Source organism: Ursus arctos, unplaced genomic scaffold (genome assembly GCF_023065955.2).
Source record: "Ursus arctos isolate Adak ecotype North America unplaced genomic scaffold, UrsArc2.0 scaffold_23, whole genome shotgun sequence".
In the NCBI taxonomy this organism is placed as follows: Eukaryota; Metazoa; Chordata; class Mammalia; order Carnivora; family Ursidae; genus Ursus; species Ursus arctos.
Window position 1 is genome coordinate 41,211,393 of NW_026622908.1, and position 20,590 is coordinate 41,231,982.

The window sequence follows — 20,590 nt, forward strand, 5'->3', positions numbered from 1 at the left end:
CGGGGAAGGGGGCGGCGAGCCACGGTGGGCAGAGCCGGAGGCAAGGACGGGGAAGGACAGGGCTCGTGTGTATGGGGCTGTCAGACGGAGGAGGCAAGAAAGAACGCTGCCTCTAACGTTATATATTAAAAATATCCATAGTTCTTGTGCACAAAATTCCATCATTCACATACAAGTATCACCCGCCTCCCTGCTGGGCCCGGGAACAGCCTAAAAGAAAGATGGTGATTTTCCTTCCGAGGAGACACTGCTCCATCTTTATGGCCCCTCCCCTCCCCCCAGTGGCCCGGGGCCAGGCGGTCAGGGCCGTCACTCGTGCCTCCGCTTGGAGGGCGGGATCAGGTGTGGGGGCAGGTCGGCGGGCAGCTCGTGGCCCTCCAGCTTGACCTTGATGAGGTGATTGGCCAGTGCGAACTCCTCGTCATCCAGCAGCCCGTCCTTGTCCACATCGGCCAGCTTCCAGATCTTCCCCAGCACCGTGTTGGGCAGCTTGGACTTCACCATCTCCTTCTTGGCGTTGGCGCCCGTGATCTTGCCGTTGACGGGCGACAGCGTGTAGAAGATCTCATCGTAGGTGGGCTTGTCCTTGCCCACCACCCACTCCACGTCGTCGATGCCCTCGCCGGCCCCCTCGCCGTAGCCGTGCCCAAAGGGCCCGTTCATGGTGCCGTCGAAGGCGCCGCCCTTCACAGCCTGGGAGGGCATCAGGGACTCCTCCTGGCGCACCATCACCATGAGCCGGGCGATGTCGTTGGCCAGCATGTCGTCCACGGTGTCCAGCAGCTTGGGCTTCAAGGCCTGGAACTTGCTGAAGTCCTGAGTCTGCAGGAGCTCCTGCAGTGGGCAGGGAGGGGGGAAGGGCCGGGTCAGGTCCGCTAGGACCCCAGGCGGAGCGGCCGGAGCAGGGGCTCCCACGCCACAGAGCCGGCCCCAGGTCACGACCCCACCCTGGCTTGCCCTCAGCCTGGGCTCCCCGGGTCTGTGAAGCGGAGCTCCCCTCCCTGGAGGGGCCAGGACGGTGCCGGAGGGCCTGCGCCCCGCCCGTCCCCGAGCGCTCAGGTGAGTCACCACATTCCCCTCTGCGGTGTCACGGCCTGGGGTGGGGTGCGGCTGCTGAACTCGGGGGCTCCCAGCGGGGAGGCCCCGGCCCAGGGAGGGCGAGCGGGACAGCCATACCTGCATCTTGCGGAGGCTCGGGAAGTCCCCGGGGGAGATCTGATGCTCCCGCTCGATCTTCTGGTAGATCTCGCCCAAGTTGTTCACCAGCTCCTTCTTTTTGCTCTCTTTCCCGAACACGTTGGGCATCTCCTTCTTGAGGGAGCTGATGATGTAGGCGTGGACCTGGAGAACAGGCAAGGGCGGCCGTCAGGTGCTTCCGGGGCCCCATCTCAGGGGGGGCCTGCGCCAGGCTGCCCCAGAAGGCTGGGACCGTCCCCGGGGGCTGCCCGAAGCAGCCCAGGGCTCGTTTTCTCCGGGGCGCCAGGAGCACCCCCAGCTTCCCCTCCTGCAGCACGCGCGCACCGGTGGCCGCTGAGGTCGAGCTCACACAACTCCAGCACGGCCGGAGCTCAGCTCAGTTTATCACCCGGACGGCTCAGAATGAGGAAGGATTAGGAAAACCACATGAGGCTTCTCGCAGATGTTTTGAAGTTTATCTAAGCTCAGTACCTTACTTCGACGTTTGCTAACGAAGGGCGGCACACCCTTGTTTCCCCACAGTGGGCTGGTAACGCTGGACACCCTCCAAGGCCACGGGCCCTCGGATCCCTCTGCCTTGCCAAGTAAGGACCGGGCGTGAAGGGCTGCAGCCGGCCAGCCTCCCCCTCCCCCACGGCCAGCTCTACCCCATCAAACCCCCCCACTGGCCTGACCCTGCCTGCCCCAGGCTGGGAGCCCGGCTGAGAACGCCCAAGGGAAGCAGGCCTGTCACAGAGCGTGGGAGCCACCGCTCTGCCCAGCACGGCCCGTGCAGGTTGGCACAGAGAGCCACTCACTCCAGGAAAAGGAAACAGTCTGGAATCCACAGGTGCGGGACAAGATCGGAGGCCCCCGGGTTTTCAAGGCCTGGTGACTCAGGGTGTCCATAGGCCAGGCGATTACACACCATTTCTGTAGATGAATGGAGAGCCCGCCCTCTGTTCTGACCTGGAAGGAGGCTGTGCGAGGGCACAGGCAGCCCTGCCGGGGCGGGGGGCAGGGTGCTGGACAAGGAGGGAGCAGCGCTGCCCTTCCCTGCAGCCTGGAGGCCAGGAGGCAGTGATGCGGGTTCTCTCACAGGTTCCCTCTGCAGAACCAGCTCCCCTCATTGGGAAGGTTCCAGAAGTGAGAGCTGTGGAAAACCGTGCGGCCCTGTATCCCCCAGAGCAGGAGTCTGAAACTTCACTGTGCATGCAGATCTCCAGACGGTTCAGGTGTGTGAGGTGGGGCCTGAGAGCCTGCGTTTCTAGCACGCTCCAATATGCTCCAAGAGCACTTTGGGTAACTAGCGTGGAGCCGCAGACTGGTGGCAGAAGATGAAAGGTCAGCTCTTTTTACTCAAGACAGTGAGCACCAAAACGCTACCTGACTTCAGACCTCGAGATGGCGCGGGGTAGCCTGAGCCACTGTGTGGGGCCCACCGCGGCCTCTCAGAAGCCGGAGCTACACAAGGGCCCCTGGTTCCCTGGAGGCAGGAGCACGGGCCGGGGCTCCTCTTGGCTCTCCCCGGAGGGGGCCTGCCACCCGGACAGGAAGCGCCGTTCCTCAGCCCTTTATACGCGGGAGCCTGGGGTGAGAGTTTCGCGGGCCACAGGACTGCCTCCGCCCAGCCCTAACCCCCAGAGCCCCGAGGCAGGTGTGAACACCCCTGCCGTCCGCGGCCACTTCGTCAGAGAGGCGGTGATGCATGGGGTCCCCGCTGGCAGCATCGGCGACGGGCTCGGGCGGAAGCCGAGCTCCGAGCCCCCCGGATCCGTGACCGGCAGGTGCGCACGGAGGCGGCCTGCGGAATTCTCCAGGCGGGCTCACGACGTGCGGCCGCGCTAAGTCAGGGCACGTGTTCTGCCCCTCCGTGTCTGAGGGGCCCGCTGGCGGCATCAGCCTTCTCTCCCGGCCCAGCCACGCCAGGTCTCCCTGAAGTACAGGGCCAGGCGCTGAGACTCCGAGCTCAAGAGCTCAAGAGCTCGCGGGCAATCCAGACACCGCCACCAGGTGCCAGCGGGCCCTGTGCCTCCACAGAGGGGCGGGGTGCTTTACGAGACCTGTGCGGGCTGAGGCCACCCAGGGTTCTCCCTCGGCCCACAGGCCTGGGCCCCATCTCTCCACTAGCTCCCTCCTGTCCTGGCTTACGCGGCAGCGCCCACCCGCAGCCTCCAGTCGCCTGCTTCTGCGGCGTCCCACGACACAACAAATAAACCGTGCCTGACTTTCCTTTACACGGTCCGCTTTCCCGGTACGACCGGTGCGCGCTGGAAGGGCAGGGACTGTGCGTGTCAGTCCCCACTGTGTCCCCAGCACCCCGCACGTGTGGAGTGCTCAGCAGGCCAGGGAGGGGAAGCCGATGAGGACTGGAGCTGCACCCCCTCCTGCTCCCCACTTCCCAGGCCACCCCTTGGCCCAGTGCTCCCTTCCCGCTTGACGTCTGCGTGCATCAAGAAGACTCCGTTGAGAAAGGGCCGCACCCATGGGTGCAGAGAGGACCCGTTCAACACAGGGCAACACAGGTGTGGCTGTGGGTCTGCGGGGATGGGTCTCAGGCACCCCAAAAGCCATGGCAGATCAATCCTGGGGCCCCCCCCCAGCAGCGGGCCCTGCCCCGCCCCGCCCCCGTCTACCTTGGCCAGCCGTGCCCGCTTGATCAGGTCATTGAGCTTCCTGAGGGCGGCGTTTCGGGGCAGAGACTGGATGTCTTTGAAGAGGTCCTGCTCCTCCGCCTCAAACAGCTTGCGGTTGTCAGGGATGAGGAGCGGGTGGGACCAGAAGGAGCCGATGTACACCCTGACCACCTCGGGGGTATTGATGATCTTGCCCAGGGACCACATGAGAGCCCCGTAGACCCGCATTAGCTGCTGGGTCTCGATCTGGTCGGCTTTGTTCAGCACCACGCGGATCTTGTCCTCGTGGTTCTTGAGGGCCTTGATGACCTCCGAGAACTCGTCAGAGATGTCCAGCTTGTGGGCGTCGAATAGCAGGATGATGCGGTCGACCCGCTCTGCGAACCACTCCAGGACGGCGGCGAAGTCGTAACCTGCAGGAAGAGCGGGGTGAGCTCGGGATCACGGGGTCGGGGGGCAGGCTCCCCGACTCGACCTGGGACTTCTCAGCCTGGGGTCATTTAAATTCCCAGCATGTCCTCAGGGCGTCAGCACAGCAACCCGAGGGTAGGGGCGTCAGGTCCCCCCCATTTCTGTACCCATCCAATACGCTCGCCCACGTAACACCTGGCACAGAGAGGTGCACCACAGATAAATAAAGCAAAAGAAGTCACGAAATCCAGGGGCGCCCGGGTGGCTCAGTCCATGAAGCGTCTGCCTGCGGCTCAAGTTATGATCCCAGGGTCCTGGGATCGAGCCCCACGTCCGGCACCCTGCTCTGTGCGGAGCCTGCTTCTCCCTCTCCCTCTCCCGCCCTGCTCATGCTCTCGTACTCTCCCTCGTCAAATAAATAAATAAAATCTTAAAAAAAAAGAAGAAAAAAAAAAGAAGTCACGAAGTCTGAGCTCTAAAGTGGCTCAGATCGGGGCAAGAGAGAGGAGGGGAGCCCGGCAGCGTGGCGAGAAGAACAGAGACTCGGGGGCTGCCGCCTGCCGGCTAGATGCCCTTCCGCAACAAGGACAGCTAGGAACAGCCATGACACCTGCAGCTGCTGCTCACGGGGTGCTCGTGCTGGGCCCCCCTTCTCCAGGAACCTCATTTACTCTCCACAACAGGGGCTGGCACGCTGCAGCTGGCCCATCACCTGTTCCGTAAACAAGAGTTTTCCTGGGATACGGCCACACTCCTCCGTACCTTCTGGGCCTCTCTTGCCTACAGCCACAGAGTTCAGCTGTTACGACAGAGACCACAGGCCCACAGGCCAAAAACATTAACCGTGACACTTCAGGAAACTCTGCTGGCTGCTGCTCCACCACCAGCCTACGGAATGCTACACACCACGTCCGCCCTGTAGGTCTTAAATGCTTCTCCGAAATGACGTCGCTGGACTAGATCGAGCCTAGCTCTCCACCGCATGCTATGTTGTCTCCCACCGCCCAGTGGATGCCCCTTGGTGGACGCGGCCACGTGTAGCAGACACTGCTCACCGGAGCTCTTCCTTTAGTAACAGAATGGTCTAGTTCTAGCTGAATTCAGGGCCCCCCAGTTTAAGATCCCATTTTCCAGCCCCGCCTGAGGCAGAAATGTACAGGGTCTATGAAACCTTTGTCCTTTTCCCCCTTCCTGAGGAATGGAATGTAGATGTGATAGCAGGAGCTGGAGCAACCACCTTGAGTTCAGAGATGAAAGCCGAACGTTCAGGATGGCCTTGGACTGTACTTCCTACATAAACTAGCTGATATCTGAGTTAAGCCAACGGATTGTTGGGTCTCTCCAACAGCAGTTTAACCTGTACCCTATTTCACAGTCATGCCTCTTCAAAACGCTTTTTCCACTTCTTCCGCTGCCCCCAGAAGAAATGAAGGTTCTATTTCTCATCTTTTATTTACTTTTAAGATATTATTTATTTGAGAGAGTGAGCAAGAGAGAGAGCACAAGCCAGGGGGAGAGGCAGACTCCCTGCTGAACAGGGAGCCTGATGCCAGGCTCGATCCCAGGACCCTGGGCATGACCTGAGCTGAAGGCAGACACTCAACTGACTGAGCCACCCAGGCGCCCCTATTTCTCATCTTTTAGGAATAAAGATGAGGAGATGTAGGAAGACCATGTGACAACAATGGCCTACGAGCCTGGGAAGCTTGGGTCGAAGCCCCTGAGCTACCATTTCCTCTCCGGGTGATTCTGGGCAAGCCTCCTTGTCCCTGGGCTCCTTCTCGTTCTTCACCCACTACCCACAGGCCACCTCAAATACAGCCCAGAGTGCAGTCAAGCCCAGAGTGCAGTCAAGCCCCGGAAAGTAACCCAGAGACACTCCTCTAGAGAAGGGCCCACCAAGCTCCCGTCCTGACAGCCTGCTCCTGGCTAGCTTCCCTTGCAAAAACACGCTCGCAACCCTCCAACCAAGCTGGGATTTAGCCATGTGCTGTCTAGACTGCAGGTTACAGAGAAGTAGCAGGGACAGGGAGAGAACAAAGAAAAGGACAGAGTGACCGATGTGCCACAAGGAGGGACGGCAGCCCTCCCCAGCCCCCGGGTAAGAAGCCCGCTGAGTAGGTCATCAGAGAAGAACTCGGCTGTTCCCGGTCCTGCCAAGCCTCCTGGACCGAATGCAGGTCCGCAGCCAGGCTCCCCAAGAGGCTACCTCCACTCAGGCCAGAACCAGGCCCCCATCACAGGGCTTTAAGATACACAGTTAGCACTGTGGGCATGCCAAAGGGTGAAGGTCGGCTTGGCTGGATAAACAGTCTGGCCGCCAGGCCCCCCAGGTTCAAGTGCGCTTCGGGGCTGTCTGTGTGCCTGGAGCCACAGCGTTCCAAGCCTCTCCCCACACTTAAGCACTCAGAAAGAACACGGGCTCTTAAATAAGATGGGCCTGGATTCGACGCCCGGCGCCGGCCGCTCACTGCGACCTGAAGTTCTTAACTCCCGAGTTACAATGTCTTCATCTGTAAAATTCCAAAAACAACTAACTCGTCCTCCTCTGACCATAGGGGGGATTAGATCAGGTAACGCACGGGGCTCCGAGCACAGGCCCCACAGGCAGGAGGGGCTGAGGGGCCTGGGACAGCATTCCTGGTCAGGAACTGAGAGCAGCCAAAGTTCAGCCTGGTTCTGAGGCCAGGGGCCTGCTTTCGTCCTTGGGGTGAGACACTGGAAACCTCCAGGAAAACCCCAAATTCACTGTTTCTGATGACTCAGCACGGCAGCCTCGCGACGGCAGCAACATGCAGCCTGTCCCCCCAACAGCACAGCCAGGGAACAGGGCTCTGATCAGAAGCAGCCCCTCGAACGGCTGGTGCTCCTAACGGGGGGGGGGGGGGGGTAGGCACTAAAGCCCCCCCGAATCTGAACCTGAGCCTAGGCAGGGCAGCCATCGGCCTTCCCGAGGCCCGTGCAGAGGGTCGGAAACAGCCGGACCGCCCACTGTCCGTGCTCAGAGGGGGTGAGAAGGCCTAGAGCCAGCACCACAGGCCTCCGGGGCCAGAGGCCACAGCCCCCCCAGCCCCCGGACGGCACGCGCTGGCTCCAAGAGCCAGGGGACGGTGTGCCCGGGGCGAAGCCCCTGCAGAAACCGAGCACGGGAGGGCCGACGAGCAGGCGAGGGATGCGGGCAGGGAGCCCGAGGCACCCTCCCGGGCTGCCCGGCCACCGCCTTTTATGGCCGCCTCTGGGAGCGGCAGGTCAGTGCTGGAAAAGCAATGACTCAGGACTGAATGACAGCTCCCTCTCAGCAAAAAACGAGGCCCAGCTCCTCCCCTGGTCACACTGCTTATCCTCGGACCAGATTCACGCAGCTGGGAAGGCAGCGATGCCAGATGCGAGGTGCTGGGAACGGGGGCGCCCCGATGGGCCGGGCTCCAGCCCAAGTTCGCTTTGGCCCGGGAGTCAGGACCGCGCACAGGGAGCTGAGCTCACCCCCCAGCCCCCACTCAATGTGGCCTCACGGCCCCCCCCGCGCTGGTGGGGGCCCAGGAGGACTCCGCGAAAGAGAAGGGGGAAGGAGTCACCTCTGAGTCATGGCGCCCGAGTCACTGCAGGCAGGGCGGGCGGAGACCCCCAAGTGTCCCCTCCTGCCCTGCCCGCAGTTATCCACCAACACCTCAAGTTGCAGCCAACGGAGCTAAGCCCATTTCTTTTTTTTTTGCAGGTGAATGAAATTTCCTGTTTATTAGGAAAAATGCTCTCACTTTTGGGGAGGGAGACACGGTGGCTGGCCAAGTACGTCCGCAGGTCACGAAAAGGGTCACGACACTCGGGTGCAGCTGACGTCATCACAGGTGCATAAGCGCGCACAACCACGTGGCTGCAGTCACCGCCAGGCCCATCCGGCACCCACCTGTCCACCAAACCCTCACCTGGCCTGAGACACGGTGTCTCCAAAGACACCGAGGGCTGGCCCCACAGCAGCAGCAGCACTGAAGCCTCGACTGAGTCTGCACCTGGCAGGGCGGCCACGGCCACCATGCAGCCTGGAGCGGGCGGCAGGGGACAAGCACAGGGACAAGCGTGCCAGCGCCCCCACCCTCGGCACTGCTCAGTGAGCCTCCAGGCTTCGGGACACACTAGAGGTCAGCCTCAGTGCCGTCTCTCATAAGGGACAAGCTCTCACACAGAAAGTTCTGGGACTTCGGGGACATGATAAAATAAGCCAGGCACAAAAGGCCCAACGCCGCACGATTCCACGCATCCCAAGTCCCTGCAGTCCTGTCCACAGAGACAGAAAGGCGAGCGGTGGGGGCCAGGGGCTGGGGGGAGAGGGAAACGGGCAAACGAGTGGTTAATGGGGATACAGCTTCCGTTTGGAAGACGGAAAAGTCTGAAAGGTGGATGGATGGTGGGGATGGTCACACAACAACACGAGTGTACTTGGTGCCATCGGGCCGCGCACCGAGCATGGCTGACGTGGTAAATCTCAGCGCGTGCACAGTCGTGAGGACAGGGGAAGAGGGGACAGAGTCGTCTGCGCGCTCAGGGCGACCAGGCTGAGGGCTGGGCTCGGCCTCGGGAAGGAAGCACACAGGGCCACGTGGACAGGAGGGCCAAATGCGCCGCCCGGCTCCGCTGTTCCCACTAAGCCTCGTCTGGGCCCCTCGGGCTCCTCACCAGGTCTGCCGTCCTGACAAGAGTCCCACTCCCCACAACGGGCAAAGAGGCGGAAGAGAGGAAGTTGTGACAGGTCCTCGCCCTCTCCTGGCACCCTCCAAACACAGGTATCCCAGCAGCTGGGGGAAAAGCTGCTTCACACATTCCAAGTTTCTAGAACATCAACAATAGAGGGCTTGTCTGCAATCAACTTTTGTTTCCTGCCATTCAAGCTGCGTGGGCCTCGGTATTTCTTGCCGTGGCTCCCACCACACACGTTTCCAACTGGTGCTGGGCCCGGGAGAGGGGGCGCAGGACAGCAAGACGAAGACTGAGCTGAGAGGAGCGACATGGTTCCCGAGCTTCCTCCAACAGGGACACTCTTCAGGGAAGGATTTTCCTGGGGTCACTTAACAGCGAGGAGAAAACCCCACTCCTAGGTATTTACCCAAGAGAAATTAAGAAACTGAAATCCACACTGTATGTAAATGTTCATAGGAGCTTTATTCAAAATTGCCCCAAACTGGAAACCCAAAGGCTCTTCAGCAGCGAACGGCTAAGAACGGAGGGTACATGCACGTGACGGGAGGAATGACGGGTCGACACTCTCAGATACACGATGAACGCCCCAAGCACATGCTAAGTGGAGGACAGGCACGGAAGACTTGTATAGAACATTCTGGAGAAGGCAAAACTTCAGGGATAAGTGTCAGGTCAGTGGGTTGCTGGGGACCGGAGGTGTGCAAAGGGGAGCAGGGAACCTTCCGGGCTGATGCAAAGACGAGATGTTGATCATGGTGGTGGTGGTTACGCAACTGCTTCCTCGAGCTGTGCGCCTAACAAGGGTAAAGAGCTCTGTAGACGTGACCGGGAAATGGGCAAAGGGAGGGGAAGGATGGATGGACTCTGGCATCAGGCCAGCCCTTGCATCCAGAGCCCTCTGGTCGGCAGCGAGCTGCGTGACCCCAGCAGGCCTGTCTTCTCCGTCTGTCACGGGAGGACGTCGGGTCTCCAGCACGCCGGGCTGCTGTGGGCAGCGAGGCAGTGCCTGGCACGCTGGAAGCACTTGGTAAATGTTTGCTCTTATTTACACACAGGAATTGTATTTCGGGCTCAAGGAGTGCAGATTCTGAGGGGTGTGTAGGCGACGAGTGCGTCTCCCGCTCGGAGAATGCCTCGTACCGTCAAGTCTAAATGGAACATTCGCAGGCGCCTGCACCAGCTGCTCCACGGCCGGCTGTCGGCTCGCAGCGTCGGGACGGACAGGTGCCGAGCGCCGGCTGGTACCACTCCTCCGCGGTGGCCCACGCCCCTCAGCAGCGCGGCCGCACTCCCAGCCAAGGCTCGGGCCAAAAGCTGTCCAGGGGACTGGAGTGGGGGGATCATAGCGGGGGCAGGGGCGAGAGGGAGGCTTGGAGGAGGTGGGGGGGGAGGTCCTGGGAAGGAAAACTCCGGCTGAGTCAGTGCTTCCCTAGCCTCTGGCCTCCTCGGGACGTTAGTCAGCAAAAGGTCTTTCTAATGAAAGTCTGGGAATCCCTGGAGTTTGGGGTGTCCACTTGGAATTAGCAGACGCTGGCTGAACATGTCACTGAGCACTAGGCACTAGGGCAAGGGGTTAGCAGGTGGCCGCAGTAACTCCCCAGGGTCCCGGGCTCTTGAGTACTGCGCAGAGGCCTGAACCTTCTGTCATCATCTGTACTGTGGGCGCTGCGAATCCAAGACGGATGCAGCACGTGGCCCAGCCCAAGGCTTGCACGCAACCTCATGGAGCATTCTATGGGCTGCAGGAAACCCTGACCTGGATGGAGGGCTTTTAGGGGTAGGGCAGCTCTGGAGGTGGCCAGTATAAGGGTCAGCAGAAGGGAGGGCTGCCCACAGCACGGCCCCACCTGGGAGTCAGAGGACCCTGGGTCTCAGCCTGGAAGGCCCTACCTGCCTCCTGTGATGGCTTCCAGGCTTGGAGGGGGCCTGGGAACCAGGGACAGTCAGCAGGAGGGCAGGTGAGAAGCTAGGGGACCAGCCAGCCTCGGCCAGAGGTCCTACACCCATCCACAAAGGGTCTGGGGCGGAGGGAGCGATTTCTGGCTAGAAGCAGAGAACAGGGAAAAGGAAGAAGACAGCAGCATGGTTGTTCCAAGCCCTGGACCTCGGGTCCATTTCTGAACTCAGAGTCTGATTTCAGGCCGGAGGAGAAGGCGAAGGTGGCTGCTGCCTCTGTCAGGAGAGCCCGGAAGCCCCGCGTGGTCACCACCCAACAGGGTCAAAGACGTGCCCGATCTGTGCTCTCAACGCTCCTTTGAGTCGGGCCGGAGCATTCCCTCTCAGCCACGGGCTGGCGCAGGCACAGCTCCTGCTGGGCCCGCAGACACACACTAGCCTGTACGGCCTTGCGCAAACGACTTAACCTGCCCGAGCCTCGGCCTCCTCATCTGGGAAGCAGCAGTGTCCTCACACGTGCAGCTGTCTGACAGCTAAGGGTCGTGGGTTCCGGAGGCAATGGCGAAACTGGTCTGCAGAAAGGCGGGCAGAAAGGCCAGACCCAAGTGTAAGAACACTTCCCCGCTGACGCAACTCGCACGGGGGAAACCAAGGCACAAAAGTTATGGCCAGCTCACAGCCACGTGGTGACAATGTCAGGGAGTATCTGGGGCCATGCTGACCCCCACGCTGGGGCCTCCACCTGAGTGTCCCTGCCCCCCGGAACCAGCTGTGGGAAATCCCTGCTCCAGCTCGTGACTGCGCAGGCACGGGTGGCAACCTGGGAGCCAAGGGTGCCCGCCCCACCGGGCCCCGGATGCCCTTTGGAATGCCCTTTATCAGTCACACAGCACTCAAGAATGAATGTTGTCCCCACAGATCACCTTTCTCTGCTGATACAGGAGAACGCTTATCTTTAAAGTCACTCAGATTAGCACAATGGGGAAGTGCAGCCTGAGACCCCCATGGAGCCCCCTTCTCTTTGCCGGAGTAATTCCCACGGGTCTCTTGCAGAGCCTGGCCTATATATCCTGACTGCCCTGGGCCTGCACAGCCCCTACGTTATCTTTCCAGACAGTATTTCCTCCACACATTAGGGACCACGGGGAAAAGGGGAAGAAGCCAGGAGGGGCCCAGCAGATAGGGTGGGAACTGGACGTAAGTGTATTTAACAACTCTCACGCACACGAAACCTCCAGAAGAGCCTTCTGTTTCCAGCGAACGAGATCGGCAGACCACAGGCGCATGCTGCTTGCCCAGGACCCATGCTTTCTGTTGGCCCTATCTTGCTGAGAGGGAAACACCTGCTTTCCATGCTGTCAGCAAAGGGAGCAGACAGGCGAGCTGGCTGGGCAGCCTGGAACGCACTGCCCTCCTCTGACTTCCTCTGCTGGACAGGGCAACACCAGACTTTTGTGATGACTGGTGGGCGGGGCCTCCGAGCAGAGGTCATGCTAGCGGCCTTCCCTGTCCTGCTAGCGGCCACCTCCCCGGAGGTGGTGCCACAGCCTGCACAGCGGAGAGGGACTGTGCCATGGTCTCTCTCCGGCTGACAAAACACCGACACCACATACTGCAGAGCAAATCCCAACTTGGTCACTTGTCATGAGATACTTGAAACCAAGACCTAAGGTTCTGGAGGGAAAGAAACCGTCTAGTAAAATCGGTTCAATCTCACTATTTCACAGAAGGCAGCCCTCCCCCAATCGTAGCAATGCACTTATCTTTAAGCCCCACTCCTCCTTCCTGCCCATGATGGGGTGTGGGAGGCCTCGTGCGGCTGCCCCAGGACAGAGAGGGGCCACGTCTCACACCTGGAGGGGGGCACAGGCAAGCAGGGGTGAGCCCCGGCATCTCTTGCTGGCCTCCTCCTCCTCCGATTATGTCGCCTGCACAGACAACTTGAGGGCTGGGACTGCCTCGCTGCGCCGCGTCCCTGCCTCCCAGTCAAAGCGCACCATGTCTGCCGATCCACGGCCTGGACAGCCCAGGGAGGCACCGCGGTGGGGCCCGTCCCAGAGAGCAGGTCTGGACATAGCTGTCCACCTTTTCACCAACCAGGAAAGGAAGCGGGGGGAACATCCCAGCACCCAGGGCCAGGGTGCCCAAAGCAGCAAGCCCTAAACTCCCAGCCCATCCGCCCCGCTGGGCTCTCCGGACCCAGGCTGATTGTCAGAGATGCACGTCCCCGCAGGAGCTCCACAGCACTGCTGGAAACAGTGGTTCTGGGTTCCCTTTCACAAGACGATGTGCGGGGGTTACAAGAACCCTACGCCCTTTCCCTCAAATGCCTTAACTCCCAGCTCCGAAGGCCACAGTGAGCACAGCCTGCTGAGAAGACAATCTTCTTTTGGTGAGCTACTGTCCCTATCCGAAGACGTGCCCACGTCAACTGACCCCTGGGCTGGGAGCCTGCGCGCACCCCAGAGGTGGCTTCGTTCTCTATCCCATGGCCCCAGTCAGAAGCAGCCCCTCCGCCTACTCTTCCAGATCATTACGAAGATAACACTACAGAGCCTCAAAGAAAGTCCCTCTAGGATAACGAAGCCCTGCCTGGAAGCGAACGAAGAATAAATCCCCCCTTGCGGGTCTCTCTCTTTAATGCTTACCAGGCATTTTCTTAAAACCAGCGTGGAACAACAAGAGCAGTAAGAAAGGAAAAACAACCTCGCTTTTTTATTTTTAAAAGCTTTTTTTTTTTTTTAAAAGATTTTATTTATTTATTTGAGTGAGCGAGAGAGAAAGAGCAGGGGTGGGGGGCCGAGGGTGAAGCAGGCTCCCGCTGAGCAGGGAGCCTAACACGGGACTTGATCCCAGGGCTCCGGGATCATGACCTGAGCCAAAGACAGACGTTCAACCAACTGAGCCACCCAGGCGCCCCTTACTCTTAAGGTTTATTTATTTAAGTAATCTCTACACTCAACATAGGACTCGAACTCACAACCCTGAGATCAAGAGTCACACACCCCTCAGACTGAGCCAGCCAGGAGCCCCTAGCCCTAGTCTTTTTAGAAGGGGTCCCAAAGCTGCTCCCTTGAGCTCCTAGGAGTGCCTTTATCACTGGGGTGCAGAACCTAAGAGCTTAAACCAGACAGAGAGCAGTTTCAGATGTTCTGATGAAAGCCCTTATTGGTGGGGGGGGGGGGGCTACAGCCTGGAAGAAAAAAGAACCAAGGTTCTCAGCACTAAGAACAGGGCCCCCCTCGGAGCCACAGCAGACAAACATCCCCCCTATACCAGGCTGTTGGCTTCAAATGCAAAGGTCGCCAATGCTGGGCAGCCCAGAGGGAAAGGGGCAAGGGAAAGATCGTCAAGTGAATGACACACAGATCTCCTCAACCCCCGTGTGATCTCCTTTCATTTTCACATTTGCAGCTGCAGGCTCCATTCCCGGCCTGCCAGGAAGCATTCAGGCCCCAGGGCTCCCGCCCCTCCACAAAAAGGGCCGGCAGCAGAAATATAACCCAGTTCTGGCTCATCCTGAACCAGACCTTCAGGAAAGCTTGGCGAAGTCGAGACAGGAGGTGACACAACCGGGGGGCCTAGTGCACCAACACTCGGCACAAAAACTTTCCACCGTGCACAGCCCCTGCCCCCGGGGAGGCTGCGGATGTCCACGAGCCCCTAAACCTTTAACAAATTCCTGCAGCTTCCCCTTCCCGCCGGCTTGTTCGGCAGACCCGCTGGGCCTGCCAGGAATTTAGATGGCCTTGGGAAGCAAGGCTTTCACACACCAACTAAGGTGAGGAAGCCCCAGGGCAGCCAGGGCCCGTTCAGAACAGCAGTGCTGGCTGAGGGACCCGGAGCCCAGACACGGAGTGACTTCCCGTGACCTCACAGCCCAAGGTGCCATCTCGCCAGCCTGCCCTCTTTCCCAGCGTGCCCCGGGGGCTGGAAACCACGAGAGCCATGCGAAATAGGCCGTGCTCTCTCCCGGACAGCGTTTAGTAACCTCAGCAAAGGGAGCCAAGGAAGAGAGGAACTCCTGCCCGCTCGGGGCTCTGCGCGCTGGGCGGACACGGGGCGATGTAAAACGGGTTCTCACTTGGGCTGGGAGGGACCTCGGGGGCAGCATCTGGTCCGCGTCACAGACCGCAGATGGAAGGCGCCCTGGGCTGTGTCAGAGCCTGTTTACCTCTGCTGATGCGCTGTTTCTCTCCAGACAGGATCCCGGGGGTGTCGATGATGCTTATGCTGTCCAGGACCGGGTTGGGCAGCTGGGCGCACATGAACCTGCACGGGAGCAAGAGCCGGGAGGGAGACGTCAAGACTCAGCTCTCCTTGCTCTAGAAGCGGGGGGGGGGGGCTTTCGAACACCCTCCTCTCCACCTCTGCCTTCCTTTCCCGAAGCAAGGAATTTAAAGGAGGTTTTCTAGCATTTCCAGAGGTGGCCACTGAACTCCGTGTTGTCTTTTTTATTTTCTTTTTTTAAAGGTTTTATTTATTTGAGAGAGAGAGAGAGAGAGCGCGCGAGAGAGCACACACGAGCAGGGGCAGAGGGAGAAGGAGAAGCAGGCTCCCTCGCTGAGCAAGGAGCCTGATGCGGGGCTCGATCCCAGGACCCTGGGATCATGACCTGAGCTGAAGGTAGACACTCAACCGACTGAGCCACTCAGGTGCCCCCCCCTTTTTAATGTAGTCTTTTTTAAATTTTATTTATTTGAGAGAGAGAGCATGAGCAGGGCAGAGGAGCAGAGGGAGAGGGAGCCCCATGCAGGGCCTGACCCCAGACCCTGGGATCATGACCTGAGCCGAAGGCAGCTGCTTAACTGACTGAGCCACCCAGGCGCCCCTGAACTTCGTATTGTCTTCACTGGGAATCTAACCAGCGGCCCAAACCGGCCTGCATCAGCATTTCCCTAACATTAGCTTTCCCCCCGGAGTTCAAGAGTTCAACTTTCAAGTTGCTGATGTGTTAGTGAAAACTGCACCAGCCGAGGTCACCATTCAAACTCCAGAAGGGAAAGAGAAAGGTGCTACTAGGACTTGGCTAAATTTCCACACACCGAAGGTGGGGAGAGGCTTTCCTACTGCTGCTGGGACCAGCCCACCCCTTCCAGCCAGCTGCTTGGATGAAGGGATGGCAGGGGGGCCAGTTAAAGCTGGGGGACACATGGGCTGGTTGGCAGGGCTGGGAGTACAGACACCATTCTCGGAAAGCCGGAGCAGGCCAAGGAGGAACGAATGAAGCCAGGGACAGGCTGGCAACTCCTGAGCGAGGACTTAGCCGTGTGTGCCTGAGTTCCCACTGAGCTTAGAACAGCCCAGAACAGCAAGGGGCTGTCCCAACTGATAGCAGAGATTCTTTAATGGACACAGAAAAGGCTCCTTTAAAAACTTCTCTGAAAAAGACATTGTGCGCAAAGAAAATACTGACCCTTTGTCTGTAGGATGCAGGCTTAAAGCTGCCTTTCCAACTGTGGGGAGGAATCTGAGCTGATAAGGTTCTCCTTTTGGCCCTACCCCCCCCAAGTGACCAGTGGCCAGGCCAGGGGCAGCTGGCCAGGGTGAGGGGTGTTGCCTGCAAGCACACTGGAGCAAAACCAGCTGACCCGCAGACCTTGGACCCGGTCCTCACCGCTGCCAGCAGCAGAGCACGCACGCCCCGGTTACCGGCGCGCTGGACTTGGGGCTCCTGCTAGGGAAGGGTCACGGAGAGCAGACCAAATTAAAAGAACCTGAAGTAGGGACGCCTGGGTGGCTCACTTGGTTAAGCGTCTGCCTTCGGCTCAGGGTCCTGGGATCGAGTCCCGCATCGGGCTCCTTGCCCAGCAGGGAGCCTGCTTGTCCCTCTGCCTGCTCTGCCCGCTGCTACACCTGCTTGTGCTCTCTCTGACAAATAAATAAATAAAATCTTAAAAAAAAAATAAAAATAAAAGAACCTGAACTAGAACAGGCTCTGGGAAGTAACAATACATAGAACCGCCTTGTAAAGGAGACCTGTGAGCAAGCTAACATCAGTAAGGCCCAGAAATGAGATGCCCCGCAGAGCCCGGTGAGCTTGGTGGGAAACAAAGGAGCAAGCAGTACAGACGCAGCCCGTTTCATTTCTCACCACCAAGGACGCACCGTCTGCATCTCGCCCCTCAAGTGGCTGGTGCCAGCCACACAGTCAGTTTTCACAGGATGCTCTTAGGACATCCTAACTGCAGCCTGCCTTGGTCTGCTCCATTGGATTTTAGCCTTAAAGCAGCCACTTTGGGTAAAAAGGGCAGAAAGTCAAGTTCATGTCTCAATGGGTCTCTTTAAGCTGCCAATAGAGGCTGTGTCAGCCAGAGAAGAGCCCCCTTTGTATGCCCTGGCTAGACGGCCGGCACTCCGTGTACTCCACAGGCTGACACAGCTTGGGGCCCCTGCTCCAGTGCAAATCACTGACCCTCTGACCCTCGGCTGATAAGGCCCCTTATGGCAGGGCTGTTAGTGATCGAGCACCCTCTGGAGATGAAGTGGCAAGAGGAAAATCAGGGGCGTCTGGCTGGCTCAGTCAGTAGAGAATGCGACTCTTGATCTCAGGGTCATGGGTTCAAGTCCCATGCTGGGTGTGGAGCCTACTTTAAAAAAAAAAAAAAAAAGGAAACAGAAGTGTGGTTCTTGAATCCTGTGGCACCAACATCATCGGAGTGTCTCTCTCGGACCCAGCATCCCTGACCTGTGCTTTTTTCCCTGGGCAGAAGCAGCAGTAGGTGGTAACCGGATGCGTAAAGGCCAGTCAGGGCGCTGCATTAAGGTTGAGCTTGGCAAATCAGCAGAGCCTTCCGAGCTGGGGCTTCCTGAACCACTGAGATCGGGGTTGCCTAGATGATGTCTGCGATTGCTTCCGACTCTGAAACTTTAGGTCTCCAAAGTCAGAAACAGGTCATGTACCACGTTTCTCCTTTTAAAAACAGTCTGCTCTCACAATCAGAAGCAAAGACCCAAGGACAGAGGTGTACCTACCCCTCCTACTAGCTTCCCAAAGTTCTGTGCGAAAGTCAAGACCTAATAACGCTCGGCATTCCCAGCACGGCAGCCAAACTGTGCACAAGGTCCTATGGCGCCCACCAGCTAACAGGCTGGGCCAATCGCCCGTCTTCGGGCACAGTAATTCTGAGACACAGGTATTCTCTGGAGGAGGGCTCAAGGCTAAGAGGGCCATGCCTCTCACACTAAGGGTTTTACTCAGCTCCAGCCATGACACACAAATGCCATCAATCATAAAAGAGGAGGCTGGGCTTAAATGCCCCAAAGGGGCAAAAAAACAACAGAAGTCTGCCTGCCTTCTCTGTTAAAAGTCAGCTCTGTGCACAGAAGAGGTAGGCTGGCCACTGGCCTGGATCGGAGCAAGCTGGTTCACCCCGTGTGGCTGGACAGTGTCTGGAAAGGAATGTGACCATACAGGGCGGAGACCTGGAAGGCAAGAGTCAAGGATTCTTTCCTAGGCTCTTCCCCTGACACAGACTTTGAAAGGCATGTGGAGTCACTGCTTGAATGGGGGTTGGCAGGAAAGTCAGATCTGCGAAGTCCTTTGGTATGTCCCTGGGGGTAGGGGTGGGGACAGGGATTTTAGAACCACTGACGAGAGCCTTCGAGCTCCTTTAGAGAAGAGTGAACCTGGCTGTTGGACTCCGTAGGGAGAAGACCCATGTGTTTCATTCCCAGCATCATGAGGGTTAGACTCTCGCAGGATGACCCGGATCACGAAGAGGCAGATTTCATCCATCTAATGGGGGAAACTGAGGCCCAAGCAGGTTAAGGAACTTCCTAGTGAGGGAGTCAGGGCCCAGATCTCATTCCAGGGCTCCCAAGTGCTACAGACTGAGGCTGCTTCCTGAAACCCCTAAAGGAGCACAGACCCTTTCGAGCTGACCCCCGAGGAGAAGTGTTCACACTCCATCTGTCTGCTACCTCGTGGGCTACCCTCAAACTCAGCAGGCCACAGCAGATCCTCTTTGTCCCTCCCACACAAAACCAGCGGTCCCAGGGGAAGCACAGCACAGAACAGCAGCAAAGGGAATGACTAAAAGTTTCACATATTTTTCCATGACACTTAGCAGCCACTTGAAGGAAGGAGGGGGAAAGGGTTGGTTTGAATGAATTCGGTGCATCCAGTCTGGGACTACACTGGGAGGAGGTGGGGACAGCAATCTCTCACCTTCCCAACGCTGACCCCGGTTCTGAGGGAAGTGGGGCTGGGATCCGCGGGAAGGTTTGGGAGTTAAACTGATAATCTGGAAAATTCTGGGGGTGACAAGCGGGGGAGGGGGCAGCGATACCCATCCCCAGACCCCCGGGTGGGTTTTTGGTGCGAAGCGGCAGGGGCCCTTGTCCCAGGGAGCGGTCGCCGAGGGGCTCGCTGGGGCCTCGAAGACAAAGGACAAGGAAAAGGAGGTGGGGGCGGGCCGCGGCCGCAGTAGGGTCCAGACCCGAGTGCGGCCCCGGGGGTCCTCCTCTGCCCCCGCCTCCCCCGGGCAAGGGGCGGGTACCTGTTGAGGAAGGCGTTGCCGAAGGCGTTCAGCTTGCGGAAGGGGCGCCGCGGGTCGACGACGAGCGCGTTGCCCGGCACCACGCCCTCAGTAGGGCCGTGCATGACGGCGATGAAAGAGTCGGTGGTGGGCTCGGGCCCGATGCGCATTCCCGGGAAGTCCTGCTCGATCAGGTGCCGGATGAAGGTGGTCTTGCCCGTGCTGTACTGGCCCACGAGGAGCACCATGGGCTTGTTGTCGAAGTCAGCGTCCTCCAGCGCGGGCGAGTGGAACTCGTGGAAGCGGTAGTGCTCCTCCAGGGGCAGCAGCTTCTGCGCGTACAGCTGCCGCAGCCCCTCGGCCACCGTCTGGAAGAGCTCCGGCTCCTTCTTGCGGCGGGCATCTTTGCTGACCCAGCTGAACATGCTGCCGGGGACGGGACTGGCTGCTGCGGGGCAGAGCGACGGCTGAGAGCGGGGCGAGGGCGCGGAGCCGAGGCGGGGCCCGGCCGGCCGGCGGAGGGGCGGCGGGGCAGGGGGCGGGGAGCGGCCCGCACTGCGCAGGCGCACGGCACGACCCGCAGAGCGCCCTCTGCGGAGTGGAGCGCGCGCCTCGCCGTGCGGCCTTTATAGGACCGGGCCGCGCGTTCGGGCGCGCGCGCCGCCGCCGCCGCCGCGCCCGGCCGCGGCGAAAAGGGCAGGGGAGGAAGGAGCTCCGCCCGCCACCCCCGCGCCACGTCCTCCCCTCCCCCGCCTCCCATTGGCCGATTCCAAATATCGCGAGCGCCGCTCGCCCTGCTCCCCGCCCCTGGCCCGGGTGCCGTGGCAACCGCACCTGTTTTCGCCCCTCCCTTGCTGGGGTCGCTGGCGCCAAGCGCTGCGGTTGGGAAGGCGGGAAGCGAGAGCCCGGTACGCAGAGGTCCCGGAGCCTACGTGCGTTCCGACATCCGCGAGACGCCCAGTTAGACACCCAGCTCCCCGGCTGCGCGCCCCACCCGCAGTTCCCCCACGAACGGTCCTCCCTCCCCCGCTGGCTCGGAATCCCCGGAAGTATCGGCGGACCCCGAGGGGGGTGGGGGGCTCGCGTCTGAGCTGCCCTTTCTTGCCTCCTCCTCGCCCCTGCTTAACCCTGAAACTACTTCCTGCCTGTCTTCTTTATCGGCTCTGGGAGAGGGAGAGAGAGAGAGGGAGTAGAGGAGGTTGAGGAGTAGAACGTTCAAGGCCGGCTGGTGACTGGGGCAAGAAAAATGGGGAGGGAACAAGGGGTCCCTGGGGAAAACCTGACCAACCACAAGAGGCC

The 20,590-nt window shown here is 59.7% G+C and overlaps 1 protein-coding gene across 1 annotated transcript; it reads right to left on the minus strand.

The window, feature by feature from the left end:
• Nucleotides 1–107: 107 nt before the first annotated feature.
• EHD1 (EH domain containing 1) lies at nucleotides 108–19,890 on the minus strand. The gene is made up of 5 exons (XM_026483304.4): nucleotides 19,313–19,890; nucleotides 14,986–15,083; nucleotides 3,813–4,225; nucleotides 1,177–1,341; nucleotides 108–834 (listed from the first exon to the last, which is right to left on the minus strand). Exons 1-5 carry the CDS (start codon nucleotides 19,714–19,716, stop codon nucleotides 310–312), a joined length of 1,605 nt encoding a protein of 534 aa, XP_026339089.1. The 5' UTR covers nucleotides 19,717–19,890; the 3' UTR covers nucleotides 108–309.
• Nucleotides 19,891–20,590: the final 700 nt, after the last annotated feature.

Bases quoted from the DNA above. Each gene is read 5' to 3' on its own strand.
- EHD1 (XM_026483304.4), bottom strand. From the start codon at position 19,716: ATGTTCAGCTGGGTCAGCAAAGATGCCCGCCGCAAGAAGGAGCCGGAG. The intron at 1,342-3,812 runs GTAGACGGGGGC...CCTGTTCTCCAG, and splicing joins AGCGGGCACGGCTGGCCAAG to GTCCACGCCTACATCATCAG. The intron at 835-1,176 runs GTATGGCTGTCC...TGCCCACTGCAG, and splicing joins CGAGCCTCCGCAAGATGCAG to GAGCTCCTGCAGACTCAGGA.